Genomic DNA, 16,910 nt, shown 5'->3' with positions numbered 1-16,910 from the left:
CAATTTGAACTTGAATTAGAGCAACTTGATGTCAAAACAGCCTACTTGAATGGTGGTTTAGAAGAAAGAATTTTAATGGAACAACCTGAAATTTTTGAAAAAGGTTCAAGAAACCAAGTATACTATTAAAGAAATCTTTGTATGGATTGAAATAGTCACCTAGGCAATGGTATAGAAAGTTTGATAGTTGTATGATCAGTTTTGGTTTCAGGAGAAGTAATTTTGATAGCTGCCTTTATTTCAAATGTTTATATGGTAATTGTTACCTTTATTTAGCACTTTATGTTGATGATATGTTGTTGGCTTGTAAAGATGCTCCTGAAATTACTAGATTTAAGGTTGAAATGAATAAATAGTTTGAAATGAAAGATTTGGGGTAGGCTAAGAAAATTCTAGGAATGAATATTGAGAGAAATAGGGAAAAAGGGAGAATAATGCTATCTCAAAAGGAGTATGCTAAAAATGGTATTAGAAGATTTAATATGCTTGATTGTAGACCTGTCAAAACACTAACGAGACAACATATTAAACTAAGTTTGAATTAGTATCCTAGTTCAAAAAATGAGAAAAGGGAAATAGTTAATATCCCTTATGCAAATGCAATAGGAAGCCTAATGTACTTAATGGTCTGTACAAGACCTACTCTAACTTTTGCAGTAAGCTATGTGAGCAGGTTTATGAGTAATCCATGAAAAATTCACCGGGAAGCAGGGAAATGGATTCTAAGGTATGTTAGGGAACAATGTCAACTGGAATTGTGTATAGTAAGGGGAAAAACTTACAGGATTTTATTATGGGGTATGTTGATGCTGATTATGCTGGAAACCCTAATAATAGGAAGTCAATGACTGGTTTTGTGTTTTCTTTATGGAATAATCTGGTTTGTTGGAAAGCAAATTTGCAAGCTATTATGACTTTATCGACTATAGAAGCTAAGTATGTGACAATCACAAAAGCTGCAAATGAAGCAATTTGGCTTAGGGGAATGCTCAATGAACTGGGATTCAATCAAACACAAGTTCCAATCAAAAGCGATAGCCAAAGTGCTATTTTCTTGTGCAAAAATCAAGTTTTTAATGAGAGATCGAAGCACATTGATGTGAGGCTACACTTTATCAGAGACATGATTGAAGAAAAAGTTATCAAGGTGAAGAAAATTCTTGGGAAGGAAAATCCAGCAGACATGTTTACCAAAGTAGTCACTTTGGATAAACTAAGGCTCTTCAGGGGCCTGCTCTATATTGAGTAAAATGAAGAAATGTTCCAGGGCAGTAGGGAATAAGGAAATCAGATGCCAAGGTAGAGATTTGTGTTGATGTGGCACCTGATTTGTGCCCATGTGGAGTCAACTCTTAATATGTGTGGTCAGAGACAATTTAAAGAATGGGAGGGACATTATTGGGATTTCCCAATTGGGATTTCCCAATTGGGATTTTGTTAGGCGACCTAACTTGGCTTCAGGTTGACACTCTTCTATTCTGTTCTTGATTATTCTCTCTTTGTTACAGAGAGAGAAAGGTTGTTGCAAAATGGTTGAGGTGGAGCCTTGAAGATTGCAGGATGAAATCAAACGGGGATGGTGAGCCTAGTTGTTACATTTTTATTCTTTTCTCTTGTGTATAAATTGTCAATTAATTCATTGTATTTGGATGTATGAGAGGTGAGGCACATGGGGTCGATTTGCGTGATTTGCAGAGGGGTTTTCCTTGGGTTCTTCATGTAAAGAAGGAGATATAAACTCCGTAAACATCTTTCTATTATAGTAAATATTCCCTACTGCCTTGAAGAGTAGATGTAGGTAATCAATTGATTACCGAACCACTATAATTTTTTTGTCTTCTGTACTTCCTTTTATGCTCTTATTATTCTTATAACTTGATCGTTGTGAATATTGCTTGATTAGAAACTTAGGGTTTCTTGTTCTATTGTAATTTGAAGAATCTTTAAGTTCAACATATGTCAACAATCATTTTCAATTATCAACAATATGTTTCCACCCTCTAGGGGAAGGAGGAACATACCCACACATAAGTAATTAATCAATGGATTCTCAGGCAATAGTTTATAAGCGTCTAAGTATTCTCTTGCAGCATCTTGATGATGGTTAGCGAAGGTAAAGTGATGCCCAGAAATGATAAGCGATGGTGCACAATCTTCGTATTTGGCTTGCATATATTGAAGAAACTTGGAATGCTTATAGTGGCTTTTCCCCAATCTATGACATTCAAGGAAACCCATCAATAAAGTACTAAAAATATTAGTTTAAAAAATCAGCATGCTCTCAAGTAATATTTGAAGCTTGCAGGTTGTGTCATGTCCATTAAAATAAATGCACCTAAGGTGTTTGCGCTCATCTATACACAACAAGGAAAAAGGTCTTTCTTGACAACTTCTTAACCCTTTTTCAACTGTTAAAGATTTAAGACAATCTTTGACTGTTATAGCAAATCCTTGACTATTATTATCTGTCAAGGATTTTGTAAAAATTAAGTTGTTCAATTTCATTCCTTGATTGTTATTATCTTAATCCTTTACAATTTTTAACTGTCAAGAATTTTGAAAAAAAATGAAATTCATTCCTTGACTGTTATATTCTTACTCCTTCACAGTTAAGAATTAAGTTAAAAAAAACAAAAAAAACCATAAACTCAAATTTGGCTAAGGCTTCCCCGTTCCCACCCTAAAATTTTGCTAAGGCAAATTCTTTCCGCCCAAAACACCAAAGTTCATTGTCAAAACCCATTTTCCCCCAAATTTCGACCAAGTCAAACCTAGGGCAAGAAAAAAACTTCCGCCAAAAACCCAAATCTCCTCCGCTAAATCGCCCAAATCTCTTCCATCACTTGTTTCTTCAGTCCCCGGTAGCAATATGACTGGAAGAGAGATTGACCGGGCTCTACTAGAAGCAGTTATTAATGACCCCAATATTTCTGTTTTTGAACACCACTTTGCGATAGATCTTGCATTTTATTTTGGCAACAGTTTCCAAACTAACTTCACATCGTGTTCTGATGCTTTACCTTTGTCACAATATCAGGTTATACGATTTATTTCAAAGGCGACCTTACTAGCATCAGGTGGGGCTGGGCATATCTATCCGTCGACAACAAACCCTCCGTTATCAAAGTCGGTTTTTCTTTCTTAACTGTCTATGTGTAAGAGAGAATCTGAGAGTATTGGCAATCATTTTTTGCATTGCCCTAATGTTTTTAAGTTATGGTCAACGCTTTTTGGCTCCCCAGTTGAGGTGGGCTGTGTAGTGATTATTATTTTTTGAGTTGTTTCCCTGGAGAAAAATCGAAGAATATTTGAAGACCACAGGAAGGAAAACTTTTCCTTATGGGATAAGTTAGACTTTGGGTTTCTCTTCGGGCTTTTCTACTGAACTTAGAGATATGTCTTTTCTTTATTCATCATAATTAGGAATTAATAATAAATAAAATTTTATGCAGTTTCCTATGAGGGAAAAAAAGAAAGGTTGCTCCGCTACCTAATTTACCATCATATTTCATCTGTTTTTATAGGTGGCCACTGGAGATGGAATGGCTATGGCCCACAGAGCTGAAGCGGTGATTTCCAATATGGAGTAAGTTTACTTTCAAAAATTTTCTTTTAGTTCTCATTATGTCATATATAGTCATATTGTGAAAACCACTGAAGATGGAATGATTTTTCTGTTTATACTTTATAAGGCACATAAATCAGTCTACTGGAGCTTTTGTTTCGTCTGTCCAAGAGTTTTATAAATTGTTGTATCACTATTTTTCTCAGGTCTGTTCAGTTCCACCCAACTGCCTTAGCTGATGAAGGCCTTCCCATCAAACCAACCAAAAGTCGAGAAAATGCATTTCTGATCACTGAAGCCGTCAGGGGAGATGGAGGCATTCCTTACAACTTGGGCATGGAACGGTTCATGCCCCTGTATGATGAAAGAGCTGAGCTTGCTCCTAGAGATGTGGTGGCAAGAGGCATAGATGACCAGCTTAAGCAGCGCAATGAGAAGTTGTTGGGTGTTGCTAGATGAGCTAAATCTTGCTCCACAATCTGTTTTAGAGGCACTGCTTTTAAACCTTATTAATTCTATTACTTGCAGTGTTTTTATCTCTGTTGCTTTTACTTGTTTTTATTAGTTACTTTCTGTGTTACATGTTGATGGTAGTAATTAATTGTATTTTTAATTAGGGTTTGAATGCTATTTTGGATCATCGTGGTGAGGTCTTCATTCCAGAGCTAGGTCTAACTTTTAGGTGTCCACCGTCTTTCAGAGATTTAGCATGTCAAAATCCTTCTTATCAGGGTGGTGGTAGGAAAGGCCTCCCGAGGTCCTTTCTCAATCGGTTCACTAAGGTTTGTTTATCAAAATTGTCATTGCAGCTATAGATTTATACATGTAGAAACTGAATGATTAACCTGGCATTAATGCATGTCATCATTTTTTTTTTTTTTTTTTTTTTTTTTTTTTTTTTTGGGGGTTTGTTTGTTTCAGGTATATGTTGATGAGTTGGTGGAGAGTGACTATCTTTCCATACGTAGTTCACTGTATCCATCTCCCAAGGTCTGTGCTTCCTAAGTTGATTTTATTTAATAAGCGGCTACATGAAGAGACCATGGTATATCACAACTTTGCTCCGGATGGCTCGCCCTGGGAGTATGTGATTAGGTCGTGTCAGATTATACAAGGTTGGCTATGTTTTTCTTTCTTGCATATTGCTATCCTGTTTTCAGTATGTTCTATTATTCAGCATATATTCCTGTTTTAACTTGTAGATATGGTTTTAAACTTAGGTGCACTTGCGAAGATAGACGCCAATTCCTTTCTCAATATACTCTACATTCAAATAACTTTTTTAGTTATTGTTGTTTCAATGATGTCAGAGACCAATGAGGGCAAAAACTATGTATCAAACTTTTCATTACAGAATTGATTACTTTTCATTGTTGTATGCAATATTGTAAAATAGTTACTGTTGTTCAATTTTGTTTATGCAGAGCAACAATAATATATGTACCATTTGATCAATTGTTCAATGTCTTGTTACATATTGTTGAGTGGTAATAATTGTTGGTAGAATAAATATTATGAAGCATTTCATTTGACTATTCCATAATTTAATTCATAATAATAAAGAAATTTAACTAATTTAAAAAAAAAATATTAACAAACGAAATCTTGACAGTGTGAAAACTGTCAACAATTTGGCTAAAATTCTAAAAAAAAATTGAAAAATTCGGCTGAATCTTTGAGAGTGATAACTGTCAAGGATTTAGTCAAAATTCTGTTAAATCTTTAACAATTATCGAATTGTCAAAAGGTCCTTGACAGTTCGAACGCTATCATGGCCCTTTTTTGATAGAGGTTACAATGACAATTCAAAAAGGGTTATTAGTACCCCTTTTTTGTCAGTAATACCTTTCAAGAAAGGTCTTTTTTCTTGTAGTGATAACATCTGAACACTCTAAATGAAAAAATAGCATACTTGGATCACAAGGACAAGTAGACAGAGCCATTGATGTAAGTTGATTAAACTGATAAAATTCAGCAAGCTATTGCAAAACAACATATTACATTATCGTATACCTGGAGGTTACTCCGTAATAGCAGTTCCAGGCAGCAAAACTGTAAGGATGCTGCTGAACAAAGTATCTTGCACAGTCAAATCCATGCTTAGGATCAGTGGCCATATGCCATTTTTGTTGAATCACAGACAAAATGTAGTCTACATTAACAAAGCCCCAAAGGTCCTCCAATCTTTTTCTGCAACGAAGACATAATGGCGAAATAAAATCTAAATAGTTGTTTTAGATGAAGGTGGGACGGTAAAAAAACTAATCTAAGAAATTACAATAAATTTCTTTGACGTCCTTTAAGGAATAGCTAAAATACTGAAAGCCTCACTAAAGACTATAAGATTGGAATCAAAGTCATATGATTCTCCTTCAAAGTTGATATACACATTAGGTTTTTATAGGATTTACAAGGAAAATCAAATGAGGGAAGAAATAATCACAAAGCTAGCCTCTTAAAAATCCTACGGTCATGTACAACTATTAAGTCCCTATAATAATAACATATATTCCAATTAGCAAATACAAATTTTCTACATTTAATCTAATCTAATTATAGACAACAAATCTTTTGTCTTTGATATTTTCCAACACACTTCCTCAAGCTGGTTCGAAAATATCTTTCAAAGCTAGTTCGCTAATTAAAATTTTGAATTGCTTCTTTGACAATCCCTTTGTGAGTATGTTCGCAAATTGTTTACTAGTAGGAATGTAAGCCATTCCATTCTCCACCTTTTCTTTTATAAAGTGCCTATCGAAGTCAACATGCTTCGTTCTATCATGAGCACTAGGTTGTGTGCAATAGAAATAAAAGCCTTTTTGTCATAGTACACCTTCATAGGTAATGGATTAGAGATCTTCAATTCTTCCAATATTCTTTTAATCGACAATACTTCACAAATTCCATAAGCAACAGCCCTAAATTCAGCCCCTACACTACTTCTGGCGACCACATGTAGTATGACCATTATGCCCCTCTACCGTTACATTTAAACTAATGGTGTTTGGTTTTCAGTGAAACTTTGATAGTCTCCAATTCAGTGAGTGGGAAACAGTGATTTCGCTAAACCTAGGGTGAGAAAATGATTTTTGACCTTAATATTAATTAATGAAAATTAATTAATCCAACCCCATTTGCACATTCATCACAATCACAAACTCTTCATCCACCATCAGTAGATTATCGCCATCACAACCATCATTAGATTTTTTTTTTTTTTTTTTTTTTTCCATAGTACCATGACAACATTTTCAACTCAAAACCCCAGTAGCAATAATATGTTTTCAAATACTCATCATAAACCCACAATTAAAACAGTTATAGCAAAAAATAAAAAATAAAAAAAATAAATATTAACATGCAGAACAAAAACAGAAAAAATGTTCAAGGGGTGGAGGAGAAAAAGGGAGCTAACCACGGCCTTGCGGCATAAGCCAAGCCTTGATCTGGCCAACCGTGGCTTGGCAACACAAGGCTTGTCACGATTTGGCCAACCATGGTCTGGCGGCACTAGGTCAGGTTGCGATCTTGCCAACCACGACGCTACTGAGCGTGCCAAGCCACGGTTGGACATGGTAGTATATGATTTTTTATTTTAAATTATTTTATAGATTTGAGTTGTTTTGTTGGGTGATATAAGCATTTTAATGTTTTGAAAGTAAATACTAGGGAAGGAGAGAGTGACCAGATTTTTAATCTTTAATCTTTAATTTTTTACTTTTATGACTTTTTAATATTTTCATTAATTATTAATATTTATGGGTCAGGTACTCAGGTTTGTGTTTTAGGTTCAGGTTTGAGTGGTGGTACGGTATCGTCAGTTAGGCATTATCATTTTACCCCTATTATGTGAAAAACAACAAAACTGACAACCAATAGAGGGATTTGCATAATTTCTGGTACATGAATGGGTTTTCATTTCTTTACCAAACCTCAGGGGGTTTAAAGTTATAATCCCGTACTACTTTTTATATAATCAGTTTATTTTCAAGGTTATATCTACTAGTTTTCAAGAAAAAAGTGTCATATATTTAGTTAACAAAAACCATAACAACCAAATAGATTTTGTCACTTTGGGCATTATTGACTTTTAACATTTACTGTTACAGTATATCGGTAGAAAACAATGCCTAGGGGACGGGGGTGAGGAAAGTGGAAACTTGAGGGGAAGTGGTGGAGAATTTCTGGAACACTGGGTGGGACTTTATAATCGCTGAAACCTCAGGGGAGGTACTTAATACTCCTTCAAATATTTTAATGGCATCCTAATTTTAGGAGTATATTTCAAAAACCCTCCTATATTTACAAAATTATTTAAAATCCTCCTCTTAACATGATGCTGTTTAAATTTCCTCACCATCTAAGAGTACACTTTCCTTTCAAAAACTTTCGTTAGAACATAAAAAACTTGTAACTTTTTAAAAGTAGCAATTTAAAAAGAGGAAATAACTAGGGAGTTCGCAATAATTATTTAAAACAAATTTATTGTGATAGAATGTTCTGAAATTTATAAATAAAGGCTAGATCATTTATAATCAAAACTTAAAGTAATTTTAATTAACACAAAATAAAAATAACGATATTTTTGTATAACTAAGTTTTTTAGTTAAACAATAATTAAAAAAAATATTTTTAAATGATTTATAAAAATAATGAGGAATAAAAAATATTTTTTAAGTCGGTAAGTCATGGAAGGGGTAATTTAGACTTTTAACTTTAAAATTGCTTGGAACCCTAAAATATCATTAATAGTAGGGGTGTTTTTAATACTTTTGAAACGAAGTCGATGAGTTGGATACTAATTGATCTTAAAGGGGTATAAATGAAACTCACAAGATAATAGAATCCATCATTAACCTCTAAAGGGTAGGGGTGTGTAAAAGAACCGATCGGAATCCAAACCGGTGGGCCGTCACAAGATTGGTTCTGGTTCCAAAAATTTGGAACTGGCACTATGCTGTTTTAATTCTGATTCCTGCAGTCAAGAACCAGAGTCGGAACCGAGAACCGAGACTAATATGAAAAACATTAAAGAGTGGGGGTCTTTTGTAATTTTCCATGTCATGTAAAAAATGCATGGTGCGTGTTCCTCACATGCTCCCTTATCTCTCTTACCACTAAGCCTCCCCCTAACCTAATCTTCCCAAATCTCTGATGACAGTATGACAAGCTGTCATATTACATATTATTCATTTTCTCAAGATATAAATACATTTATCTTATTTAATAATATTCAGAATTACATATTTTAATGTATTAATTCACTGAGGATTTTGACTTAAATAAAATTGTGAGATTACAAATTAATCATGTTGATGTCTAAATATTTATTGATTTTTTAAAAAATAAGATTTTTTTTAAAGAAAGACCTGGTATCACATAATGTTTAATAAATAATGTTATATATATATATATATATGATTTGATGGGAAGTTTTTCTCATGTTTTTTCTAACATTTATTTGTAAACACACATTGTAAGGTTACAAAGACGTTAAAAAATTCGAGAAAATGAAGATACAAAAAGAATTATTAAAAATTTCTCAATTTTATTAATAATACTTCCATGTATTCTCAAGATTTCTTAGTTGATGTTAAGAGAAAAAAAAGGCAAATAAAGATTTCTTAGTTGCCAAGTACTCGGAACCGGTTCTGATTCCAAATAATTAGGAACGGAACTGTCGGTTCCGATTCCGATTCCAAATTGAAGGAATTGGCTGGTTCCGATTCCTTCAATTTTGGGCAGGTCAGAGCTACTAAAGTGAGAGGTATTGGATAATTTTTCATACCTTTTGGGTGTGAATAATCTAAGCTGAAACCTAAGGGGAGGTGAAGTAATAGTCTTATTAAATAAACCTAATCCAAATTTTTTTTTTCTGTTTTTTTTTTTTTTTTTTTGCTCTTACTTTTATCTCTCTTTTCTTCTCCTTTGCCCATCTCCTTGGACATTAAAACCCTAGACGTTAAAACAAGAACTTCATGGCGGCTTGTACAGGTGTTTTCTTATAATCTCACTAACAAAGTTATCAAGGCCCTGTTCATTTATGAATTTTAATTATCCTTCTCATTTTCATTGTAATGATACTTGCCAAAAACATGTTCGTTTAGCATTTTTTGCTTATTGTAGCCGTGAGAATTAGAAAAAAGTTAGGAAGGATATAGATTGTGGAAACCTTAATTTTTTTTAAAATTGTTTTTTAAATAAAATATTATTAATTATCTTTTTTATCTATATTTTCTCTTTCTTACTTCCAAAACAAATTAATTATTTCAAATTAAAATATTTAATACAAAATTACAAACGAGAATCAACAATTGACATATTTGAGATAAACTCTTTTAGACGAATAAAAATAAGTGGTATTTTAAAATAGTTTGATGGGTTGTGTAGGTACTAAATTTCATATTTTTCATTTTTTTATTTGTGTTTTCAGACAAACATGTCGAACACTTTTTCATTTTTTTCATTTTTAAGTACTATTTTCAGACAAACATATTGAATCCGTTTTCATTTTTTCCATTTTCTGATCATTTTTAATATTCTAAAAAAATTAAAAACATAAAATTCATAAAAGAACACTGTTGTTTTTATGTTTAGAGTGGTGCTCATATGAAATGTGATTGTGATCCTTTGGAAGGAGATGCTAGTGGTTGGTCATGAGTGAACTCTCAATCGAACTTCGTGACCAGGCATGTAAGAAACTAATCAGAAATAGAGGCAAAAGGTGGCAGGGATGCCAAATTATGCCAAGAGAAAAAGAGAAGAAGAATTTTCTGTATATTTTTAGTATTGTATTCTGTCCAATTTATACAAGTCTACAAGTGTAAGAAATGGTAATAAATCAATATAATTACATGAAATCAGGGATAATAATAAAATGTAATCACTTGAATCATGCCATGAATCAAGCCAAGAATAATGGTAACCTGTAATCAATCCTAGATCATAGTACTTTGTATTTATCACATTCCATCACTCCCCCTCAAGCTTGTGGTTTATAAATGTCATAAACTCCAAGCTTGTGAAGAAGATAAGAGTGTTGTCTACTGTATAGTGGTTTTGTAAAGATATTAGCTAGTTGTTCTGAAGTGCGGATATGGAGTGTCTTGATACACCTTCTTGAATTTTTCCTCTGATGAGGTGACAATCGATCTCAATGTGCTTTGTTATCTCATGGAACACTGGATTTGCTGCAATATTGTTTGCAGCTTTGTTATCATAGTATAAGTGAACATATGTTTTGATATGAACCTCCAAATCTCCTAGTAACCAAAGGATCCAGGTGATCTCACATGTTGTTTTGGCCATTGCTCTGTATTTAGCCTCTGCTGATGAAAGAGACACCGTTGATTGTTTCTTTGTCTTCCAGGAGATTAGTGCACCTCCAAGTTTTATACAAAGCTCGGTGAGAGATTTTCTTATCATGGGACATGTGGCCCAGTCTGAGTCACAATATGCTGTGATATTTAAGTTTCCATCTTGAGGCAAAAGGAATCCTAAACTAGGACATCCTTTCAAGTACTTGAGTACTTTCATTGCTGCATCCATGTGTGATTGTTTTGGTCCATGAATGAATTGATTGAGAATATGGACCGCATAGCTGATATCAAGACATGTCATGGTAAGGTAAATTAGTCGCCCAACAAGTCTTTGATAGTGTGAAGGATCTTGTAGTGGTGGATCTATTTCAGAAGATGACACCCATTAATCATACTCTTAAGTAGCAGGCTTGATATTCTGCTTGACTAGAATAACACTTGGTTTGCATACTACTAAGCCAGAGTCTGATATAAGTTCAAGAACATACTTTCTTTGGCTTAGGGAAATGCCTGTTGGAGATCTGGCAATTTCAATTCCTAGAAAGTATTTTGGCTCTCTAAGATCTTTTATTTGAAAATGCCTATTGAGATGTATTTTCAAATTTTTGATTCCTTCTTCATCATTTCCTGTGATTAAAATATTATCGACATAAATGATGAGTGCAATAAAAGATTCACCTTTGTGCCAGGAGAAAAGGGCATAGTCATGCTTGGATTGTACAAAACCAATATTTGTAAGAGCCTCTGTGAAGTTCTCGTTCCATTGTTGAGATGCCTGTTTTAGACCATATAGAGACTTGCACAGACGACATACTGTGTTCTCCCCTTGTCTGTGAAGTCCAGATGGAAGGTCCATATATATCTCTTCATGTAGATCACCATGAAGAAAAACATTATGAACATCCATTTGGTGTAGAGACAAGTCTTGAGTAGAGGCAATGGATAGAAAGGCCCTCATAGTAACATGTTTGGCAACGGGTGAGAATGTTTCTTGGTAATCAAAACCTTCCCATTGAGTGAAACCCTTTGTGACGAGTCGAGCTTTGTATCGTTCAATGGAACCATCTACACGATATTTGATCTTGTATACCCATTTGCAACCAATGGGTTTTTTGTGATTAGGCAGAGGTACCAGATCCCATGTGTTATTAAGAGCTAGGGCATTCAGTTCATCTGCCATTGCCTTTTGCCATTGAATATGCTGAATAGCTTCTGAATAGCTTGAGGGTTCATGGTCAGCAAAAATCTGATAGATGCAAGCTTTATGTGTGGGAGAAAGATGATCATAATTGACATAATTGGAGGATGGATAGGGTGTACCTGAGGAATTCAGTATGGTTGGGCAAACATAATCAGATGTTCAGATAGGTGGTCGAGTGGAGCGAGTTGATCGCCTTTGAGGATGAACAGGAGGTGGAATAGGAAATTCTGATTGTAGTGTAGAGGTTATGTCATTTTGTGGAGAGATAACTGTTTGTGGAGATGTGGAAGTAAAGTAGTGTTATTGTTGTTGTGGTGTAGATTTTGGTGATGATGGATTGGTGGCAGGGGCAGGGAATAATGTAAACTGGGGACCTGTTGGAACCTCATCTTCAAGAAATAGGTGACTTTGGGAACAAATCCGGAGTGATATCATTTGTAATAAATGGAAAACTATCTTCATGAAAGACAACATCTCGGGATATAAGAAACTTGTCTATTGTGGGATCATAGAGACGATATGCTTTTTGTAACATTGGATATCCCATAAAGATGCACTGAGTGGCTCGTGGGCTGAATTTATCATGAGCCTTAACAATTGCAGAATAACAGAGACATTCAAAAACCCGGAGATGACTATTATTGGGTGCCTTGCCAAACAATACTTCATATGGACTTTTTCCACCAAGGACATGAGTAGGCATTCGATTGATCAGGTATGTGGCAGTGATCACACATTCTCCCCAAAATTTAATTGGAATGTTTGCTTGGTGTTTTAGGGCTCTGGCTACCTCTAATAGATGTTTGTGTTTTCTTTCTACTGCCCTATTTTGTTGGGAAGTATAGGTGCATGAGCTTTCGTGTGGGATGCCAAGGGACAAAAACAGAGAGGAAAACTGATGACTAAAAAATTCTTGACCATTATTAGTTCTTATCCGTTGAACTGATGACTTGAATTGGGTGGTTATCATGGACCTAAAATTACTAACGTGAGTAAGAGTTTGTGTTTTGGACTGCATTAAAAATACCCATGTGCCTCGCGAGTAATCATCAACAATGGTGAGGAAGTACTTAGACCCATCATGGTTTTGAGTGTGATATGGACCCCATATATCGATATGGATAAGAGCAAATGGTTGTGTGGTAGTAAATGTACTATGGGGAAAGGTGATGCAAGATTGCATTGGTAGAGGGCATATTGGGCATTTTGGTTATGGAATGGAAGCACTGTGACCTAGTCTTTGATGGAGAATAAATGAATTTTTATTGATATTTGTATTACACTGAACAATTTTATTTTTTGTAATACAATTGAGAAATTCACTAGAAATACCATTGAGAATCTAGTAATATAGGCCACTAGTTACTCTACCAAAGCCCATTAGTGTCCCAGTCAAAGGGTCCTGAAATTCACATGTATTAAAAAGGAATTTTAGAATATAGTCATTATCAGTGCAAATTTTGGATATGGAAATGAGGTTGAATTGGAAATCTGGAACAAACAAGACATTCTTAAGGATTAGGCATTTACTTAGTTGAATAGTCCCTATATGTGTGGCTGGTGCTATACTCCCGTTCGGCATGCGAACGGAGATAGATGATGTGTTTGATTTGTGGGTGAAAAATTTTGGGTTACAAATTATTTGATCAGTAGCCTCTAAATCAATAATCCAAATATCATATTTAATTGAATTTAAACAATAAGATGTACCTGCGTAGGAAGCTGAGGGCATTTGTTGAATTTGATTCATCATTTGAAGTAGGTGGGTGTATTGTTCCTTGCTGATCATGGGTGCAGAAATTTGATTTCCAATAGGAACAACATTGACTTGACTTGATGGACGGATAGATTTCCAGATTTGTCAGTAGGGTGCCCATGTAATTTCCAGCATTTATCCTGGGTGTGATTGCGTTTCTTGCAATAATCACAAAAAAAACTTGTTTTTCACGGTTTTGTTGAAATTGGGCCTATTGGACCAATTTGACCCGGTTGACCATGTTTGTGAGGTGGCAGCTTATGGTCCGTTAGATCCATAAAGAAGAGATAAGTGTTGTTGGCCATTGGATTTAAGGATTTGATCTTGGCCCTTCATATTATCATATAAAAAATAAGAATTATGCATATTATTCAAACCAAACTTCTTACCCATAAAACTTTTCTCAGCCGCCAGCATGGTGTTGGGCATTTGCTCACCAACATTGGGCAAATGTTCACCGACAAATGCGACGGCATCCCTGGACAAGTACCATCAACAGCAAGCTTCCGTTGATTCTCTTCTTGGACAGCCAACTGGAAAATTTGGCGAAGCCCCGGCAGTGGAGAGGTGGCCAAGATCTGTGTTCTGAATGGTAAGAAGGATTCATTCGGGCCAATGAGGAATTGGGTCTACCGTTGCTGGTCATAGAGACGCTGATATTGAACAAAAGTCGTCAGCGGCCTATCTAAAGTTTCTTCAGCAGCATCTAATTCATTCCACACGGTGGACAGGTGGTTGAAGTATGCTGTAACAGTGGAGTTTGCTTGGCTGATTTCGGTGAGTTGTTGCCGGAGGGTGAAAACTTTGGCCAAGTCAAGTTTTCCATACATCTCATGGATGTTGCACCACATTTTAGATGCGATCTCTGTGGGTGGCAAACCAGCCGCTACTTCCGAGGACAGACAATTGCCTATCCAAGATCGCACAAGCATGTTACATCTCTTCCAATGACGGCAAATATGCAATTTTGGTGGCAGCGGAACACTGCCATCTAGGAAGCCTTCTTTGTCTTTGCGCTAATGCTTGCTAGAAATTGCGAGACCAAGAACTATAGTTTTCAGATCCTGTTAGCGGGCTGATGAGTACAATTTGGCCCTTCAGAAGTCATCGTGAATAATACATCACCTAGTTCAGGGTGAGAGTGGTGGCCAGAATCATTTGGAAAGTGTAGGATCTCGGGTTGTAACCCGAAATGGTAAATGGCGTGGGTCGGATGTAGTGTTTGGGTCGATGTGGAGTTTTGGTTTGGGTTGATTGTAATGGTTGGACGATTTATTGAATTTGGATCAGTGTGGCCTAAGCCTGGATTTCTTGTGTTAAAAATGGTTCAGTATGGGCTAGCTCTGAAGTGTGTGTGTTGGTTTCCATTTCAGTAGTTTAGTTGATGACTTTCTGGAAATTGGTTATAGTAACCAAGGCTTGTATTTTGAGAGAAATGAAAACTGATAGAGATTTTGTTTGCTTTTGTAGAGACAGAAGAGAATTAAGGAGCGGAAGCTAAGTAGAGAAGCTCTGATACCATGTAAGAAACTGATCAGAGGTAGAGGCAAAGAGTGGCGGGGACGCCAAATTATGCCAAGAGAAAGAGAGAAGAAGAATTTTCTGTATATTTTCAGTATTGTATTCTATCCAATTTATACAAGTCTACAAGTGTAAGAAATGGTAATACAATCAATATAATTACATGAAATCAGGGATAATAATAAAATGTAATCATTTTGTTGGTTTTAAGAGTCGGTGAGCTCTAAGGAAAGATGAGGAGAGAATGAAAAGAGTTAAAACTTTTTTTTTTTCATTACACTGCAACTTGCATTATATACAACAAAGGCATACTGTTTTACCAACTGCAATAACCATTTAGAATTTTAAAATTTAAAAAGCAAAGTTGGCAACTAATACAACCTTAATCTAAGTTGAATTTCACCTAAACATGTCACTAAAAACAACTACTACAGCAGCTTTAATTTTGGCAGACATGGAGGAATGCAGCAGCTGTTTGGCGCCAAAACATATTCAAAACCAAACTAACTCTTAATTGAATTTCCAGCAAATTATCAATGTTTCAACACTCCTCCTTGATAATTTTTCTGGAAACACCAAGTCTGATCCTGAAGACTTCAAACTTGGTTTTGGATAATCCCTTAGTTAGGATGTCAGCCACTTGATCATCACCATTGCAGTGGACCAGTTTTACTTCCCCTTCTTGCTCAGCTTCTCTCACTGCATGGAATTTGATCTTTATATGTTCAGTTCTCCCATGATGGACTGGATTCTTAGCCATAGCCACAACTGACTGATTGTCACACATTATCACAGTAGGATGCCTCTGCTTCAGCTTCAAATCTTCCAGGATTTTTCTCAACCAGACAGCTTGGTTCATAGCAGCTGCCGCCGCAATGTATTCTGCTTTTGCTGTAGATTGTGCAACCATTTCTTGTTTCTTTGACAGCCAACAGATTGCACCATGATTTAGGAAGAAAGCATACCCGGAAGTGCTCTTCATGTCTTGCATAGAACCACCCTAGCCACTATCAGAGGATCCTTTTAGGCCAAAGTTTTCTAACCTCCTAAACCATACTCCAAAGTTGGTGCTCCCTTTCACATACCTAAGCACTCTTTTTGTTGCTTTAAAATGTGTTTCCTTGGGCTGATTCATGAACCTAGATAGTAAGCTAGTTGCAAACATGATATCAGGCCTAGTTGCTGTTAGGTATAGCAAGTAGCCAACCAAGCTTCGGTACTGTCCCTCATCAACACTCTCTGCATTATCATCCTTTGTTAGCTTCAGATATGGAACCAGAGGAACATCTACCGATTTGCAGTTTTCCATATTGAATTTCCTCAAAACCTCAATTGCATACTTCTCTTGATTAACAAAAATTCCAGCTGAGCTTTGATGAACCTACATTCCAAGAAAGTAAGCCATTTCACCTAAATCTGTCATCTCAAACTCATCAAGCATGGATCTCTTGAATTCCTCCAGTTGAGTTGGTTTGCTCCTTGTCACAAGTAAATCATCAACATACAAGGAGATGATCATAACATCCTCATCAATCTCCCTAACATAAA

General features: G+C 35.5%; 1 protein-coding gene and 2 long non-coding RNA genes across 3 annotated transcripts; 2 read left to right on the top strand and 1 right to left on the bottom strand.

Moving 5' to 3' along the window:
- Nucleotides 1–2,704: 2,704 nt before the first annotated feature.
- On the top strand, nucleotides 2,705–4,050 carry LOC116113889. Its single transcript, XR_004125485.1, has 3 exons — nucleotides 2,705–3,126; nucleotides 3,525–3,586; nucleotides 3,772–4,050. It is a non-coding gene; the product is annotated as an uncharacterized LOC116113889 (long non-coding RNA).
- Nucleotides 4,051–4,183: 133 nt separating this feature from the next.
- Nucleotides 4,184–4,986, top strand: LOC116113887. Its single transcript, XR_004125484.1, has 3 exons — nucleotides 4,184–4,347; nucleotides 4,487–4,680; nucleotides 4,786–4,986. It is a non-coding gene; the product is annotated as an uncharacterized LOC116113887 (long non-coding RNA).
- A 5,653-nt stretch (nucleotides 4,987–10,639) lies between these two features.
- On the bottom strand, nucleotides 10,640–11,113 carry LOC116113895 (uncharacterized mitochondrial protein AtMg00810-like). Its single transcript, XM_031400055.1, has one exon. The coding sequence runs from the start codon at nucleotides 11,111–11,113 to the stop codon at nucleotides 10,640–10,642; it is 474 nt and encodes a 157-aa protein (XP_031255915.1).
- Between the last annotated feature and the right edge of the window lie 5,797 nt (nucleotides 11,114–16,910).

This window comes from Pistacia vera, unplaced genomic scaffold (assembly GCF_008641045.1).
Source record: "Pistacia vera cultivar Batoury unplaced genomic scaffold, PisVer_v2 Contig692, whole genome shotgun sequence".
NCBI lineage: Eukaryota > Viridiplantae > Streptophyta > Magnoliopsida > Sapindales > Anacardiaceae > Pistacia > Pistacia vera.
The sequence above is the reverse complement of the archived record's forward strand: the minus strand, read 5'-3'. Positions and strand labels throughout refer to the sequence as shown.

Coding starts and splice junctions, on each gene's coding strand:
- LOC116113895 (XM_031400055.1), bottom strand. CDS start 11,113: ATGGATGCAGCAATGAAAGTACTCAAGTACTTGAAAGGATGTCCTAGT.